The sequence below is a fragment of the Helicoverpa armigera genome, chromosome 8 (genome assembly GCF_030705265.1).
Source record: "Helicoverpa armigera isolate CAAS_96S chromosome 8, ASM3070526v1, whole genome shotgun sequence".
Classification (NCBI taxonomy): Eukaryota; Metazoa; Arthropoda; class Insecta; order Lepidoptera; family Noctuidae; genus Helicoverpa; species Helicoverpa armigera.
The window spans coordinates 1,719,756-1,738,628 of record NC_087127.1 but is presented as its reverse complement, the minus strand read 5'-3'; the positions used below and the strand labels follow the sequence as shown (position 1 = coordinate 1,738,628).

General features: G+C 39.2%; 3 protein-coding genes and 1 pseudogene across 7 annotated transcripts in view; 3 read left to right on the top strand and 1 right to left on the bottom strand.

Annotated features, from left to right (window-relative positions):
• The window catches only part of LOC110383068 (CBP80/20-dependent translation initiation factor), a 34,438-nt gene extending 17,987 nt beyond the window's left edge, over positions 1-16,451 (top strand). For 3 of the 5 annotated variants that reach the window (XM_064035687.1, XM_021343791.3, XM_021343806.3), the window contains 6 exons: positions 1,707-1,863; positions 8,059-8,209; positions 12,527-12,794; positions 13,151-13,341; positions 13,768-13,965; positions 14,163-16,451. In XM_064035687.1, the coding sequence (XP_063891757.1) occupies positions 1,707-1,863; positions 8,059-8,209; positions 12,527-12,794; positions 13,151-13,341; positions 13,768-13,965; positions 14,163-14,384 (1,187 nt within the window). In that variant the 3' untranslated portion in view covers positions 14,385-16,451. The remainder of the gene's footprint in view (positions 1-1,706; positions 1,864-8,058; positions 8,210-12,526; positions 12,795-13,150; positions 13,342-13,767; positions 13,966-14,162) is intronic. The other 2 variants (XM_021343799.3, XM_021343813.3) reach the window with 1 other exon arrangement.
• LOC126055784 (uncharacterized) lies at positions 8,220-10,452 on the top strand (annotated as a pseudogene).
• LOC135117186 (uncharacterized) lies at positions 10,356-12,296 on the bottom strand. The gene is made up of 2 exons (XM_064035688.1): positions 11,805-12,296; positions 10,356-11,628 (listed from the first exon to the last, which is right to left on the bottom strand). The coding sequence occupies exons 1-2, from the start codon at positions 11,930-11,932 to the stop codon at positions 10,467-10,469; spliced, it is 1,290 nt and encodes a 429-aa protein (XP_063891758.1). The 5' UTR covers positions 11,933-12,296; the 3' UTR covers positions 10,356-10,466.
• Positions 16,452-17,864: 1,413 nt separating the features above from the next.
• Positions 17,865-18,873, top strand: part of Frl (Formin-like) — a 70,185-nt gene continuing 69,176 nt past the window's right edge. Inside the window, exon 1 of the mRNA XM_049837962.2 lies at positions 17,865-18,265. Coding sequence (XP_049693919.1) covers positions 18,113-18,265 — 153 coding nt within the window. The 5' untranslated portion in view covers positions 17,865-18,112. The remainder of the gene's footprint in view (positions 18,266-18,873) is intronic.

Below are 18,873 nucleotides of genomic sequence, written 5' to 3'. Positions count from 1 at the left end.
ATCGCGTGCGGCGCGCGATGATCTAGGTTACCCAATTAGACTCGCGCTTGCTACATGCGTGATGATTTTATATATTGTTGCTATATTGCTACTTATTTTAATTGTTTTTTTAATATCAATTTATAGCCTAGGAATGGTCAAGAGCACCACCAGTAAAGAATGCTAACTGGATTTGCAGCGGGGAATTAGCGGTCTGCCTTTGCTTGATCATTTAGAATTTTCTCGAAAGAATATATGAAAGGTCGTTTTTGTCGTCTTCCAATATGGAAGTCTTTAATTTTCAATAAGTCTATGTATCAGTCAACTCTACTATTATTTCCAATTCCCAACTGTTTGGCTTTAATATTCAATTAAATTAGTCAGTGTCGATCATCGTTTACAACAGCCCGTTTTCCAATTCGATTTCCTTCCGAGAGAGCATAAAATGTGCTCCAATTTTACTAAAGTAATAGATATTTCCAATGGCAGGCCCACATACCAGACGCTCGCGGCCACCGGACACCAATCAAAGTAACTGTACCTCGTCTGCACAGTTGTTACGTTATCGATCTTGTTTTTAACGAACAAGTACTCGATTTGTTTACAACGCCTTTGTCGAATAGTAAACATGTACCATCACTACCAACTATCTATGATGAGAGAAACTATACATGACATAATGCTGCGTACAGCATTTTCTCTGAACGCGTCGGCATCCTAAAATAAATGTTATATTAACTCTAAGCAATGTGACGCAGTTTCCCTGTAAAATGGTTTATGACTGAATATGACTCAAGACAGGCTGGAAATGAGGAATTTAAAAATTTGAATCATAAGGTCAAAAGAACGTTAAATGTTTTCATCAAGCTCTTCCACTTGTATCGAATCTGTAAGCATTCTTGCTTTGGATGCTTTTTTTGTTGTTTGCGGTTACGTTGCAGTAAAATTGGGGTTTTTCACAGGAAACTCAAAGTTTTAAGGATGGTTTCCACGTAGTTTGGTTTTTGTCTCGCTATAGGTCGACTAGGTATACCGATATATGTAGGTACCTATTGCTTTATCTTCTACCACTATGGATATGTTATATTTTCTTTGCTCTGTATGTTTTCATAATACTTTCGTGTCAACTGGTCCTAAGCTGAGGCAATTTCTAGATTTTTTGCCTACGATAAATCGCTGTAACGGATCTATTGTATCTGAACTAGACGCTAGAGTTCACTGTTGACTTTTATGCAAAGTAGGACAGTTTTTTCCTTCAAGATTACTCATATCGTTTACAGCAATTTGACTTGCGTTAATAGGAACTAAAATTTTTGAAATTGAATGTTTTGTAAGCAATGATTGAATACTGTTATTAAATCGTCTCTACTTTCTTACACAAACTTTGTCTGCTATACAAGTGACTGCTTAGATTTCCAGTTGGTCTATATTTTCTCAGTGTGTCACGGTGTTTTGGCCAAGTTCCATCTGTTCATTCATACGTACATGTTTGCCTATCCCTACCGGAAAAGAGGGATGAGGCGCCGTTCCTATTTATTGCTCTTCTTTCATCTCTATCATTTAAAACACATTCACTCTTCACTGCCCTGTCATGATCACATCCCGATGATACACAGCCAAATTAGAACTTGAGATACTGAACATCTATGACTGTCTTCCATCAATAACCTAGTACACAGCATCTGTCCTATCTCCCTCTTCTCTTGACGCCCACCGTTGACCACCAGGTGTCCGCACAGACGGCGTGGCGACCACGGCAGCTACCTCCGGAGCCACCGCGACCACCACATCAGCAGCGAGCGCCTCCACACCTGCCTCCACCAACAAGCTCAATGTACACGCTAAGGAGTTCACCATGGCCAAGCCTGCCGACCTTCACAATAGGTGAGTTTGTCTATTTTATATTTGGATCGTTTTCTTATTTGTGTACCAATCTGCTGAAACTAAATGAAGGAGATCTCGTATTGGACTCATTTATAATTAAACTATCAACTTCTGTAATATTTCTGTTGCCAATTTGGCGTGCAAATTACCAAATCTTAATATTACTTGTACTCTATTTATAAAATAACTCCAAACAATTTGGCTTGGAGCTATGCTGGATCCGGTACCAAACTCGTAATTGCTGCACCCACTCGTGTGATAAAATCTTGACGACACGTTCAGCTCAACTCCGTCACAGCAGTTTAATTGCCACGTGCATGGAGTGTACTATGTCGTATAAAATTATAATAGACAAAACCTTGACTTTGCATCATGTGAACTTTTCCATTGCACTAACTGTCTCTGCATCTGTTTAATACTTGCCACGCTTTTAGGTAGTCTCGAGTTCTAATTTATGAACTAAAGTCCTCCCCGTGCCGGCTTTAATAAGATTTCAGATAATTTTCCGCCGTCCACACGGTTTTTGACCTTGGTCTGGTCGAGTTGTACCGCTTGTTTCTCATCAACTGTAGTAACGTGACTGGAAGCGATGGTCTGTGCTGGCACCGCTCCAGAAGAGACAAAACAAAAATTTATGGAACAATGTGCGAAACTGTGATGTGCGAGACGCGTAGGTACATAGACTCGTAGTATCAATTGTAGAGTTTTTGTTATCACTTTGTTCTTGGCTTCGGTGACGCGAACACGCCCGCGCGCGCCAAAACGGGCCGAAGAGCGTGCCGCCCCGCGCAGTCCGCGCACGCGCCGGGAGACGCGCGGAGTTCCCGACACGACCGCGACCAAACAACGACCAAATTATAACGCGAACGCCTCCGAACGAACTTGACTCGTACACTCCGTATTTTTGAGTACAAATCTCAACAGTGCCGTGTGAGTGATCCGCCGACAAATCGCCCACTTGGCCAGGAGTTTATGCACCGCGCTGGAAAGTGTAAGCTCACGATAGGATGTGCGCGGATACCGGATTCTATTAATAAAGTTCTGATGCTAAGAGTGAAATGAGACGTAATTCGTCGGCAGTATTGCCAAGTTTGCATTGAGATTTGCATTTGAAGGTAGTGATAAATTTTATTGTAGCTCGCGTAAACATCAAGATTTAAACAAACAGTGCGATGACGAGCGTGATATAGTGGAAATGTCTTGTGATTGCTAGCCTCTATTGAACGGAGATTTGTTGTGAAAATGGTTCGTGGAAGATATTCTACGTCGGACTTGTGAGTAAATACAGTATTTTCATTACTATTTATGATTAGTCAACTGTTCTACTGTGACCACTTCGTTTAACTCCCGGAATTGTTCAGGCCACTTAAGCTCAACTCTGAAATTGACATGACTGGCGTAAAGAGGACAAAGTCTTGCTACATTATATTTAATGGTCCTTTGTTGGTCCTGAGATGGGCGGACGCAAGCACCATTGACTTTGATAACCCGGTTTGTTTCCACAGACATACGTCTTCTAATCTTTCTGATCTGCTCGATAATTTAAAAAAGCATATTCTAATTGCAGTTTGCAATATGCAAAACGATGAAAACAAAGTAACTCGTAAGTCAATAATTGTAAGCATGCGGTGAGTTTCGCTTATCAAAAGAATCAGCAATGTACGCTGGATACGTACAAAACGCGTACCGGACGTTTATTGACACAAGATTTGGTCTAATTTAGATCGTTATGTGCCATTGTAATCAGTCTTACTTATGTTTGATGAGTAAATAGGTACATGTTTTGATATAAAAGAGTTTTTTTCTTATCTTTCCTTGTGCATTGTCTATTAAATATAGTACAATTTTATCTAAACCTGATTCTCAGGCAAACTCAATTATGTGTGTTGCCACGTTTCAGCAAGTTTTGTTTACCTACTCATTAGCCTTAGGTAGGCGCTCTACATTTTGTACATTTTCTATGAACCTATGTTCAGATCATAATTTCCCTGTTGATTCGATTTGGTTAGTTATTAAACACCTAGTGCAAAGATTAGCTGTTATTTCATACTTTCATCACGCCGAAGAATGAACACTAATAAAATTACAAGAAGTTTATCTGCGTTTAATAGGAAGCACGTTACTATTTTTTGGCATCGCATTGGTGTGTGATAAAATTACGTAGGTGGTTAGTTTCCGAACAGTTCGGCTAATTCAAAGATTCATTTTCATTACTCACCGCAACACTCAGATCTTCTATCATTTATGTTGATTCCTTTTTGATTTGCCTGTCCTATCACCTTTTAAACTATTCCTCCTAATTCGACGATTTATTTCTCAGACTACACTCCCTCTGAGGAGCCATTCAATAGAACTGTTCTTACGTCATTCTCATCTAACTTTAGAGATAATTCTAATGTTTTGTCGACTTGTCATTATTCGATCTCAAGGTCGAAATACCACTCAGTTTTATTCTGTTTATAAATATGACTTCATTCGTTAAGTTTTACATTTTCACTAATTGAGCGCAGTTTGCCTACTAGCCGCTCAAAATGGTTGGCAGTTGTCGAATGTTATGCAAATGCTGTCAACACAGGTGTATTCACGCCGTGTCGACAGATCCCTTTCCGTGTTCGAATCAGTTTCTAAATATCCTTTACACGAACACAGCAAGTGCATTAAAACTTTCTTAAACAAATTGGTGCATTAATAACGATAAAATTTGTGAAGACACCGACATGATGTACGTAGAAAAGTTGCGCTGGCGTGCAGTCGCGCGTGAGTCACGGAATGCTGGCTGTAACGTGAGCGCCAGTGTAGTGTGTCTTGTTTATACGTAATTGCCTTAGTTTTGTCCCACACCGACCACACGTAGGTATCAGATATCCACTGCATGTTATGACCCTGTATTGATATTTAATTGATCATTGTGAGAATCCACAGCAACACCACCATCTGTAAACTCTAGGTTTCAAACATTTGTGTTTGGTTTGTTTTCACTTATGTGACTATTGTTACTTTTCTGTTGTTCTTCTCTACCCGCCACGGGGCTTATCTTAGTGTGTGGGAATTAATGTTGTCAGTTTTCCATGTGTCTCAAAATAAACGATTTTTTCAATTCTAGCAGTCTTAATCTTTAACAGCCTTGCAGACAGCGTCGTATTGAATACTCTTGAGCATTTAATTTTAGCTTCAGATTGAGTGAAGTAAAAGTGTCGAAACTGCTATAAAATTGAAAGCATTTGAGTTTTCCTTGGCAGTCGGGACTGCTACCTCGTGGATTTCACTCGATATAATTTTAATGGAGTCATGATGGATAATAAAATATTTTCTCCGAATTCATGTCTTCCGGTGGTCGAGTAAGTGTCAGTCTAGCTTTAATGAGATTTATGAAAGACTAACACGTGGTTTTCATCGGTTCTCATTAAAAATGAAAATACTATACTCTATCCACGGAAGCAAGAGCTAAAAGGTAAACAAAGAATGACAGTTTTTCAAGATGGCGGTATAACCCGACCGATGACAAAATCACATACTGCGAACATTTTACACAAAAATGTGACGTTTTGTCATCGGTCGGGTTAAAACGCCATCTTGAAAAACTGTCATTCTTTGTTTACCTTTTAGCTCTTGCTTCCGTGGATGGAGTATAGAACTCACGACTAGCTAGAAAGTAAATTACGAAAGGAAATGAGAAACCGCAAAACCTTTCATTGAACCGATTATTACCAATAGCCTAGATAAGACATTGTTCCATAAGTAGATGTGATTGGAAAGTATCTTGCATTCCTGCCTGTATTTGCATATCCTCCTTTATGACTAGTTTATCCTAGTTTCCTGCTCCATATTGACAATCCCCATCTATGAATCTGAGACCTTTAAGGTCAAAACCTTTGCCTTGTAACAAAATTGCAAAATTTTCATATCATACGTTTATTACACAACCGGGCCATTCAACTCTAGTTCAAATACATCACGTGCTTTAAGGCATAAAGTAGATAAACACGCGGTTGTCAGGCGACAATAGTGCAGCACAGGACATGCCACTTGCCCCAATTTTGAACCACGTCACTTTATTGCCACTGGTAGAGCATCTGTTACGAAACGCCAGGTCTCGAGACATACCGTCTGGTTTTCCGATGAGAAATAGGCCGGCGGAAAGGTGTTAGAAGGGGGATAGAGTATATAGGTTAACTGTCAACGAGAATTGGTGAAGTTTTATGGAAGTAGGAGGGTTTGAAGACAAGTTATAATTCTAAGCTAGGGACAGAAGTTGGTTAGAACGATGTTAGGTTTTTCTTGAGTTGGCGCTGGGAAACACACTTTTATTCTCTTCGCCCTTTACAGATATTATTATTAGGTATTGTCTTTTCTCACTCTTACAATATTAATAAGAAAGCAAGGATGAAACCCAGTGGCAGGTCTACCTAAATCATTATGATATTTTCAAGTTCAGTGACATTCAGGACGTAGGTGTCCAGTAACTGGATAACTCGAGAGAGGTCATTGTTGGAGCATAATAATGCATTTACGTTGCTTATGTACCTACAGTCAGTCGTTCCAGAGTAAGCTTGTATTGAAGGACAGTGACACTTACAAAGACTCCCTGGTCCTTCCATCTATACGGTTTTTGATTTCGATAACATCTTTTTGGCAACTCAACCAATATCTATCATTTACGTAAAGTCAAAGGTAACCGATGTGTCTAAAAAAATATTGGTTTATTTACAGTATAGTATAAACCAATCCTGCTATAAGCACTTATTCATACCCACAATGAGTCAATGATTAATCCTCGCCGCCATTTCCTAACTTAATGAAACAATTTGCGTGGCATTGCGCAGGAGTGGAGCGCCCATAACGGGCTCGGTGCGCGCATCGCGACAATGATCACTTATTATTTATGAGGTTTATGCCCGTGGCTATGGGCACGCGCCACTGGACGCCATTGTCCACCATGAATAACAATAGTAATGGCAGCTGCGTTTGGCACTCTTATTATTGAAATATCACTTTTAAAACGTTTCAACACCACACTCTCCATATGGGAGCTGTTAATTTTTCCTCGTGCATATATATTCTGTAAGAATTCATCTTTGGTGAGGAAAATTCTGAAAACAATACTCTTGTAGTTCCTAATACTGATTTGAATATGAATGACCGCAGTTTGCCATAGTTGACATCATACTCAACATGTGTGACAAAATGCAGGCCGGTGCTGCAATTTTTGTTACATCATTTGCTAACAACAGTTGCAAAATAAAATAACAACGTGCATGCTAGATATTAGCCTAGTGTTCCTGTGAAATATTAGAAATTCAAGGCTACAGGTATTAGAAATCAGAAGCTAAAGGAAATCATGTTGTCGCTAGAACCTAGCGTGAAATATACCGAGATATTTATGCTTAGACTGGTTACTGCGTATATTCCCGGCCCCCAATTAAGGCCAGGTATCCCGTAAACTAGTTAGGGAAGGTTTGCATTTTGTCTTAATTACGCGATAGTTGATTTTATGGTCTAAATTAAAGCTCAGCTCGTAATCTTCCAAAAATGGTTCTTTTATTTCCGGGCCTCTTAATTGCTTCGTTTCAATTTTCGAAGAAAAAACTCTTGTTTTCAGCTGCCTCATCTGAATTAAGAACCGTAGCTTTTTCATCCTTCGACATGTACATACCTATTTCAGTCTTTTAGACATATTTATAGGCAGACACTTCTAAGTGCGTCTAGGTGTCCTACTTTTATGTAATGTGTATTTCATACGATGTTGATTTTTCATGATGCTGCTAATCCGTGTAATACCTAGATAACGTACGCGGTCGTGTCTGCGCCGAGGTTGGCATTGTAATTTGTACATAGATAAACGATCTCGTTGTATTGTCACATTAGGTACATGACACATATGTATTTATGTACGGACATATATTTTACATACCTGCGTTATATAATATGCATGTATGCCGTACGTGCGGAGACTGGGATTAATTACTGATGCGTTTGATTACCTATCTACCTATGGATGAGATTCGCAAACCTATAAGAATGTTGTCTTGTTAAAAAAAGTCAGTCTTGCAAGAAGTCGGTCAGAAAATCCAGTCATATCAGTCCTGCAAAAAATCTGGTCCATTATCTGTCCTACAAGAAGTCTCACGTGGGGTGGGCAGCCTTATACTTATTCTCAAAGAAAGAGTTTTCAATGTATGTGTTGTGCTATTGCAGGCCGGCGATGGGCATCGGGTACGCCAGCGTGGGGCTGCAGCACTCGCGCTCGGCGGTGCTGCATGCGCAGGTGCCGCCGCACTACCGCCCCGTCATGCCGCCGCACGCGCTGCTCAACAGCGCCTCCAGCGGGAACGTGCCGCACGCGCAGGTATACCCACTATGGACCTTTTTTTATGGGAAATCACCAAATGACTCCTCCCGCTGTAGGTAAGAAGCGTGAGGGAGTATCAGACTCTTACTGACTAAAACCCATCATGTTCCTTCATAGGCCTTTTATGTACCAGGACCGCGGTAAATCTTTCGAATAATCCCACAGACCCGCTATGGATCTGAGAGCACAAAAATAGCAATTACAATATAAGTCCGTAACTGGAAAACTCAACGAATCTTGTCATTTGATAATCTGCATTATTTACTGCCTACTCTCAAATTATTTATTTATTTATTTATTTATTTAGTACACTATGGAGAACTTACAGCTAAACAAAAACAAAATAAAAAAGGAAGTCATAGTCGATAGAGAGCCAATTAAAAGTCCTCGCTTATAATAACAGCCTAGCAATAACGTGATCACACATCAGTGCAACTTTTTAGAGATATTAATATAAAGAAAAGAAAGAAAGAAAGAATTATCTTGAAATCATAACAGGACCATGGTAAAACGAGTACAGTACTTCATTTTCATAGTACATAAGTCAATGTTCCCGAAATAGTGTTGCAAGACTTGTCGTTCATCATTAGCACAATGGGCAAGACGACAATTTTTGAAAATGTGTTTTAAAATATTCTTAACTATCTACTATTTCTAAAAAATATAATATTTCTGTAATTTATTAAATAATTATTGAAAAAAATTAAATTTTAATGAAATGTTCATTTATTCGCGCCAAAACGCAGTCACCGACGTTGACATTTGCTGTGACGTCAATCCTTAGCAAACTTGTAAACATTAGAGTCGAGTAACAAATAAAACATATTAAATATTATTTTAATATGAATTCTAAAGGATGTAAGTGGTGTGCGGTCCCGCAGTGCACTAATACGTCAATAAAAACCCCTAACAAAGTGTTTATTTACGTGCCAAACGATAAAACGATGTGATGTAAGTGGCTAACTCTTGCACGGCGAGATCCTAAAGCTGTTCGTCTTGATACATCTATTTATTTCTGCGTAGATCATTTTGACGTAAGTTTTAACGTTATTCCTTATATTCATAATATTCTGCGACATTGTTTTACAAACTAAACATTAATTACATACTAGGTATTCGGTAGTAAATCTAACCTCGAAATGTATAGAGCTTGTTTATCGACTTTATATTCACAATTGATTATTGATTACTTTATTCATTTTCCAGTTGCCACATGATATGGATAATTATATGGAATATCACATAATGGGTTCTGCGTCGAAAATTCGAATGAAACCAGGGTGTATACCCACTAAATTTGAATTCCAAGCAGATAGGAGAAAACGAGCATCTGATATGACCGAACGACCATATACTGTAAAAAAAGCAAAGACAGGAATTAATTCAAGATTCTATAAAAGATCTGGAAGATAAAAGTATTGTAAATAAAGCTATAGAGTTTGGAGAGACATCATCAAGTTCAGGTATCAATCAATTTTGAATGTATGGTTCTTTGTAATGTATAAGCAGAACAACAACTAAAAGAACTAGAAGTAAAAAACCTGTATAAAATGTAAATCATTAAAGTTTACATTCTGTTTATGTAAATTGTATCGCATGTTAATAGTAGTACCTAATTTTTAATTGGACGTAGTTATGCAGAAACGTTCCAATCCACTGTACGCGTAAATGCTTATATCTCAAATTCAACTCGAATTTGTGATATAAGCATTTACGCGTTTCAGTTGTATTCTTTTTTATTCTAACTAGTAAAGGTACTAGAGGTTTTATTGTTGAATTATATTGAGTTTAGATAACCATATGCTAAATTTTAGGCTGTTCAATCACAATAACTCGATTTCAGGTGACTTGTGGGTTGGAACGTTTCTGCATAACTACGTCCAATTATAATAAACAATATGGGTACTAATACTTTATGTGTGAGGTACTAAATGTGTGTACTAATATCTCATTATATATGTGTATCTCATTATGGAACACCTTTAAAATCAAATAATTTCTTTGAGTTTTAATTATGGGGTTATAATTATAAGTAAATATTAATTTATGTGTTTGCTTTTCAGCTGTGCATGGAAATACAGAAAGTATTACACAAGAGAAAAATAAGTCTGCAAATAAATCCATCCAAGTTTACATCACACACAAATTCAGGAGCAAAGGAGCAAATTAGAACCTATGATTATTTAACCTCTTCTTGTATGATCATAATTAAATAGGAAAAGATAAAAGCACTAATTAACTTTGTTTGTTTTATTTACATATTATGACTAACTAAACAACACTGGTACAATAGTGGGTACACATTATGCTTCCATGAATGGACTAAGGCTAAAACAAATTCTGAAACATATTGCACACAAATTATATTTATATTTTTATTTATGTTATAATTGCAATCTGCAACACAGAAGTAGCCTTGTTGACGACCAGACAAATACATTTGCAACTGCATCTGTGCATAATATTTTTTGGTTGGTTTCCCATTATTAACATAATTTTTGAGAGTCTTAGTACTTATCCGACATTTAATTTCTATTATACTCTCGTCACAGACCCCATCTGGTGATCCAGCTATCATGGGATATTTTTTGCTGATGAACAGGCCACATTTATTTATTGTTTTTCTGAGTTTAGATGAAACTGTTTCCCTAACTTCATCCTCCAACATTCTGCCACGTTTCATTGCATGTGTGTCTGGGATTCTTCCACCCATTATCTGAGCAATCAAGGTTCCATCATTGGTATTACATCTGGTGAATTCATATGCTCGTGAAGCAGTAATCCTACCATACCTTAGTTCATACCAAACACTACTTTTATTTTGTTGTCTTGTTTTTTCTTCAATAAGTATAACATCTGCATCGGTTAATACAAGCTTTTCCAAGAATATGTCACAGGATTTTTCCTTATATTTTAATATTAGTTTGTGCATGGAGAATGTAATCACTTTATCAGGCACATAATCTTCCTGAAATTTGATCAATTCACAATTGTGAAGTTGCCTTTTCCTCCCTTCCTCGATAAACTTGTCTAATACTACACTATTTGATGGCAAGCTAGGCTTAGCATCAGATAAATCTTTTGCTGTCATGTATTTTATGGTAGTCCCAACTTTTGATAGCTTGGATTTCATCCAGTAGCATTCAACTGATGTAACAGATGGTTCTTCACTCCTGCGATGCACCCACATAAGAAAAGCCACGGCATGTTTGCAGCCTCCTTGTGATGCAACACAGTCGTGGCAATCCACCGAAACAACTGTCTCATTGACTTCGTCAACTACTAATGTTACTCCATATAACTTTCCATGGACCTTGTGTTCTGGACAGATTTTTGACTTCACCACGCACAGATTGCCATCGCGTTTTAACTGGACATAACTTATGGCATCATCACCGTACGACGGCCTGGAAGACCTATAACAAAAAAATAGGTGTGTAAATATAGAGTTACATACTTAATCGTAGATTACATACACAAAACCTATTCTCATAACGAAAACATAACCTCAAATACTTAATATATCAAGTGATATTTTACAAAATATCTTCTAAATTTATAAAAAAATTCATACAGTAACAATAGTACTTACGCTGCAGTTTTCACGTTTCTGAATTCTGCTGAACAGAAATCTTTGTTTGACGCCAGGAACTCTCCCAACATTAACAAATCCACTCGAGGCAAATTAGAACTGTTTGCCTTAGTAAATCCTTGTTCCATGGCTTAATTAGTAAAGCAAATTTAAGTAAGTAAGCAAAAGACCGATATAGATCTTATGATACTACTTTTAGTCAATTTAAACACTGATAAAACTCAAGAGATAGCCGAAACTCGAAATAAATTCGGTGACAGTGACAGTATTTACTAAGGGCTGACGTAACACTCTGTGATTGGCGTTTTAAAAAACATGGCGGATGGCAGTATTTTGTAATTTTATTTTCTCAAATAAAATAATAATCTCGTCTTAAATCTTAAAATGGAGACATTTTCCACCATACATACACAATATTTTATCAGTTAAACACAATATTTTAATGATTCCGTCTTACTGTCGTCTTGCCCATTGAGATAATTTTTCCACTTTTTTCCCAGAGTTTTCATTGTTGACAGCTTTATCTACTTGCTTCACGTGTAGATTACTTAACTTTACTGTCAGATTGCTAATTGCTAGTTAGCTATGAGAACCGACTATTACTGACAATGTACCTACTTAGCCATAATGTATGTATCACAATTATTATCCAGACCTCACGGTAGGTAATGTGAGCTGTGGGTATAGATATAGAGTTTGTAATTGATCGAATAACATTTCAGGCGGGAGGACCACGCGTCCACTTCAAGTTGCAGCCACAGCAAGCTATCATTCCGGAAAAGAAGAAGTCTCCCCCGTCCTCGCTGACGAACGGGAACGGCAAGAGCATCAGACCGCAGTCGTTCACGCCGGGCCTGAAGCGCTCCAAGTCTCTAACGTCAGCAGATGCACTGGCTAGTGGCATGGCGGCGTTAGGACTTGCCGCTGATGCAGGCGATCTGGGCAACTTCCCGCCAGAGATACAGGAGTGTATCGATAAGGCTCTCGAAGGTGAGTAGAAAATACAAGAACATTGTTAACTTAAACTTTTCAAGAGAGAGGAGTCTTTTAGGAGACCCTAAAGAAATTATTGAATTTCGTTGCCGATGGCAAAAGCTGCTGGGCTGTGTGATCTGTATGCCAATTAAAATGGTTTCAGATGTGGGTTTTTCGTATTTCATTGGATATGATACAAATGCCCTGTAAAAGGCAATGTTTTTGAAAAGATTCTTTATGTTCTTGACATCACTACTTAAGCCATGATTCAGATGCCCTGTATACGGCAATGTTTCTGAAAAGATTCTTTATGTTTTAGACACCACTAATTTCCAACTATCACTTATATCTCTTGTTCCCTGTACCCTCAGACCCGAACGCGGTCTGCGCCCGCACGCTGATGGACGCGGTGGGACACCTGGTGTCTCGCGCGGTGGAGTCGCCGCGCTACGCGCTGCCGGCCGCGCGGCGCTGCATCGCCGTCGTCGAGCGCGAGAGCACCGAGACCTTCCTCGAGTCGCTGCTCAACACCTGCCAGCAGTGGTACCACGACAGGGACAAGGTGGGGCAAGAAAATAACATTCTATAGAAATAATATCGTATGACAATGAAATAAATAGCAATAAAGCATATAGGTCAGATTCATTTTTTAACGGCATATTAAAATGACAAAATAGTGCCTTAGTCACTTCCTATTCATATATTTTTCTAAGACGAGAAAATGATCTTCTCAAGCTCTAACCCGAAAAAGTAAAGTGGGTCGCATATTTAACCCTGAGGTATCCCTAAATTCCAGTCTCAATAAAAGTTATAATTATGCGATGAACACCAAAACCAATTTATTGAGATGGTTCTGTAGGCATACACATATGTACACTATTTATAAATGTATGCACGTGTATGTTATGGTATGTGTAGATAAACGAACATGATCAACACAATCGAAAGCTTCAACCAATTCAATTGACAACACAACTTAATATTCCAGCTACTGGGCTCGCAAGTGGGCGGTGGTCGGCCGCGGCTGATGGCGTTCCTGTCGTTCCTGCTGGAGATGTACTGCCAGCTGCGGCGCCGCGCCATCCAGCGCCGCGGCGCCTCCGCGCAGCCCGGACAGGTGCTGCTCACGCTCATCTGCAAGTGCTGCGAGGACTGCATCCGCCAGCCCGTGCCCTCTGCCAGCGATGTAAGTACATTGTTAATTTTTACTAGAAATCACATTGTCTGTCATTGAACATCCTTCTTAGCACTCGTTACGGGTAGTCAGAAGCCAGTAAGTCTGCCACCAGTCTAACCAAGATTCCTCGATTCCTGTGTATTTAGCTTCATTGCCTCTATTGTATACAATGCTTAACTGTCCTCTACATATATGTGTCCCCTTAGACGGAGAACCTGTTCTTCGTGCTGACGTACATCGGGCGCGACCTGGAGTCGGTGCTGCCGGGCGAGCTGGAGCGGCTGCTGTCGGCCGTGCGCGACGCCTTCCTCAACTCCGCCGCCGCGCCCTCCATCCGCCGCACGCTGCTGCAGCTCATCGAGCTGCACGCCAGCCGCTGGCAGCTGCCGGGCTGCGCCGTGCTCTACTACTACCCCTCCTCCAAGTAACCGCCCCTCCAGCATCGCGGCATATACCCTGCTCCTTGGAGACTTGATATGATCTTCAAACAGTACTGCGGCACCGGCGAGACTAGCTGATAACGCAGTTACGTCACCAGCTGCTGCATGACTATCTAGCGTAGTCAAACCAATGGCGCCAACGTCTTCTGGGAGCCCGGGGCCTTGTAAAGCCTTCACAATGTCGGCTTCCTCCATCATTAGATCAGCAATGCAATGATGCTGATGCATGATAACTTGGTGAACGTCAGATGCGGAATCTGTGGTCCTTTTGTGCGGAAATACTTCTGTACTATCGTACTAAGTGAAATCGTGTTTGGAGAAGTTGTTGTTTTGAACAAAATCCCCAGTGTTTTAAACCTAGTGAATTTTGGGAGCAAATTGTTATTTGTAATGCCTACCCCACACCCGCTTTACGCACGTTGCTTTGTTAGCCTCGAGTCCCTAGTTGTGGACAGTACGTCTAGTAGTTGCAAATGTTTTCGTGTTCCGCGATTATGTACATTGCGAAGATATTGTTTACGCGATGGGTTTCCTGCAACCTGACGTACTGCTCAGCTAGGACCAACACGTACCTAGATGGCTTTATCGAGATATTTGGTCCTTGCATGAAGGACACCAGCTGTACAGTCTGTAAAATCTTAGCGTACTTTGGGATCTACCACATTGTACCTTCATAAGGTGGCTAGTACCCTACTGTGCCGTAGACTAAACTGTGTCGTATCTTAAGTTAGCAAGTACAGCTACATGAGATTTAGTTCTTGGCGACTGCTGCTGGTGGTGGTTAGATCTTCGGTCAAATCCTTTGCCCCCTGTAAATTATTTGGTAAATAGCGATAACATGCTAAGTTTCCCAGTCCGAGGGGTACGTTATTATTCTATAGGGAGTAATTATGTTAGATTAGTATACAAAGGTTACAAGCATTTGTTGTAGTGTTTGATTTGTTTCAGTTTGACCTTCCTAGCGTTGCGTTAGTTGTACAGGAGGTCTCCAATTGTTGTCCCTTATACGTATCGTAGGCATGATGCTGCCATAAGCTCATTTATTGTGCCTTTAAAGATTTTAGTAGTTATAGACACGCTCTACTCGCTCCCGAGACAATAATAAAGTATTTTGTAATATTAATCGGTCGTAAGAGGCTCGGGAGCGGCAGATCGTAACAATTAAAATGTAAGGTGTAGTTTAGCTTAAGGTGGATTTAGTAAACTCAAGATATGCCTTGAAAGTATTAAACAGTACGTGTAACATATATAGTAGGACAAAACGTCGATGTACATTACTGTACGATCTTCGCATAGTATTTGGTGCATTGTACCCTTTGTCGGTTGTGTCTAACTGTAGCTCACGCTTGTAGACTCGTTTGCCTAGCAGCTCGCACTATACTATACTCTGGTGTTAGTTTATTTTCTATTAGCCTAGACATCCCAATTATGCAAATGTACACTAAATTGTAGATGAATCTTATCAGCTTACTTACACAAAGATCATATGAATGTATGACTGAACTTCCTAAGTATGAAGTGTTTCAATTTATTATGCTTGTGATATTATAAATTTAAGTTATATAATCTCTGATAATATCTCTTCTGTCCTAACCAAAGACTGTACTGACGATGTGGAGATTCATTATGATTATTAACAAAAGTGTAAACTCAATGTTGTTGAAGCTGGACCAAATTATCTTGTGCGTGGTGGCGCCTGTAACCGCCGCCACCGCGCATCTCTTCAGTGACTATTATAAGTTCATTTAGTTGTAGACGTACGTCGCATCACCATTATATAACTAATAATTGTTTAAATTAGTTAATTACGTTTTATGGAAAAAGTTAAAAAGACCATAAACTTTTCGTTATTACTATGCATTCGTAGCAATATAAGGTAATGGTATGTTTGTAGAAAAGTCGAAAAAATAAAAAAAAATGGTGCTAACAAAAATATTGGTGTATTGTATATTATTTAATAGAACACGGGCAATAACTTTGTTCTCGTTACCGCTATAATTTTGTACGAATAAAAACATAAAAATGATATATAACCAATAAATTATATAAATACAACGTGGTGTTTTATTTATTTTACCTTAACTGCAAGCTGCCCTAAATAATGATGTTCACACAGTGATAACGAGGCCAACCAGGGTAGTTTACACTAGTCACAAACAGTCCTGTGCAAGTCAGCGTTAATACAAGCTCGTTTCATTGATCGACAGAGGCCATTCGATGCCCACCCATTCACTAATCACCCAGTCATGGTAAGAAGTGGTGGGCAAGAGTCTTTCGCCGAGACGCGATGGTATGGATGGATAATGCGTTGTCTTCAAACTGATTCAGTCGGCCAGGGGCAACCAACGGACTACAAAAGGGAGTTTATAAGGGGAGTAGTGCAAAAGGGAGCATATATGGGGAGTGCATAAATACCTACCCTTTACAGTAGGTCCGCCACTGTAGAGCGCTATCTATGAGTTCTATGGGTGGGTAGATGTGATTACCAAGTGTGTAGGTACTAAAATCGCAACGAGAATAAATGCATATCGGGGCTGAGTATTGTTCAAAAGATTAGTGGCAACTCTTGCAACCGTGGCTTATGTTGGCTGACGTTTGAAAAACTTTTTTGTGATGTCAATAAAATAGATCATGATGGTGGATATTTTTAAAGTATGTATGTACATATATGTACAGACGTATATAGATGTAATTCTGGGTTGGGCTATTTCCTATTAATTAAATTGAAAGTATTCAGCTTGCCTCAATTATCTACGTAGTCTCTAACTAAAAAACGGAACGTTAATCCGGAGCATGGAGCGTGCACAAAAGTACCGCCATCGATATATATGTACTACGTACAGAATATATGTCAATGAGTACCGCCGAGTAAGTAACGCCATCTGGAAACATATTTCGTAACTCTCTCTAAACTCAACCGGGTTGTCAAACAATCCGTTTCACATTATGTACATACCATTGACATATAACTATATTACATATAACTATAACTATATTGACATATAATTCTAAGCTCGATGGTACATACATACATGTGTACATTTAATATAACGATTTAATGAATTAAGCATTGGCCGTCATTTTGTTATTATGATTTGAAGTTCTTAATAGGAATAATCGAGTAATGGTATTTTTTTAATTTAAACATGTAGCGAAAAGACACATGTTCCAACAAACTTATTTAAAAACTGACTTTCGTTTTGAGAGGTGAGTTTTGAAACCAAATAATTTTCAGTTTTGCCGGAATTCGATATGTACGTATCAGTTCGTAAAAGTTTTTTTTAAATTATTTTACATACATATTGTTAAATACATTACGACAAATTTTGGTCAAAATTGTTTCATGATTGTAAAAAGTTGTGTTTTATTGAAAGCAAATCATAATAACGTAGAAAATTGGACAATGAAACATAAACCTTAGTTTCTGAACGTGCCATCATTCTGATTGGACGCGTGCTTATCAGTCGCTTCCTGCTAACTTCACGTTACTGACAGTTCATACATTTGTGTCGGCCTTCGCCCTTCGCTCGAATTTGCTTTGTTGTTGCTCGCAGTCGCCGACGAACTAGTTTTGCGCCTCGCCGCGAACGTGTGATGTGACCTGTTGATTTATTACTCATCGTGTTTTAGTGCTTTTGTCTGTGATAAAAATGACATGATGCTGTTTAAAAATGTTATAAGTGGTGCGCGTTGAGTGATTGTGTGTTCAGTGTAAAATGGGTTTGATTACTTCAAGGGAGCAGACAATGTTGGACGGGCCGGTGGCGTCGGCCAAGAGTCACCATGTACGGCAGCCGTCGACTAGGAACCGAACGAAGCCCCCGATGCCGGACCGGGATGAGCTGGAGAACCGTTTCATCAAAGTTTTGGTAAGTGTTGGCACCGAATTTTGCCGGCATTATGTTTACAAACATAACATTGTTTACCGTGTGAACGGCAGACGTTACTTTTATTACGTGAGTGCGGCACTCGCGTCAATATTGAAACAATTAGCTGTAAACAATTTGTGGTGCGATCATAGTAAATAATCGTGCGTTAATTTAATATTTCGGAGAATAGGCGCTCGTTAGATCGGGTGATCGGGCCCATGTGTTGCAGGGGTGGGTCTTATCGACGCTGCGTCAAAACTACGGGATTCTTATTTGTTTTTGTAACTGAAAATGTGTTTTTATGACTGCAGCCAGTTGAGAACATTTGCGTATAGTGATTCTCAGTAGCAGTTAATGTTATTTATCATAAAACTGAGCTTAGTCTGCCAGGTTAAATGTAGCTAGTACAGTTTCCTGTCTTTGTTATGTTTTCCTGCAGTATTATTCATACTGGCCAATGGGGCTTGGCCCTTTCTATCAATAGTGTGTCTGTTGTGATTTTCTGCTATGATTATAGTGATATCTTGTGTACACAGTACACAGTAGTGTAAGTTAGAACAATTAGAAAGGGCTAGGTACAATAAAAGCTAGCATTATCCAACTTATTC

Excerpts from the sequence above, each read along its gene's own strand:
- LOC135117186 (XM_064035688.1), bottom strand. The coding sequence starts at position 11,932 with ATGGAACAAGGATTTACTAAGGCAAACAGTTCTAATTTGCCTCGAGTG. Across the intron at positions 11,629-11,804 it reads AGAAACGTGAAAACTGCAGC|GTCTTCCAGGCCGTCGTACG; the intron begins GTAAGTACTATT and ends TTTTTGTTATAG.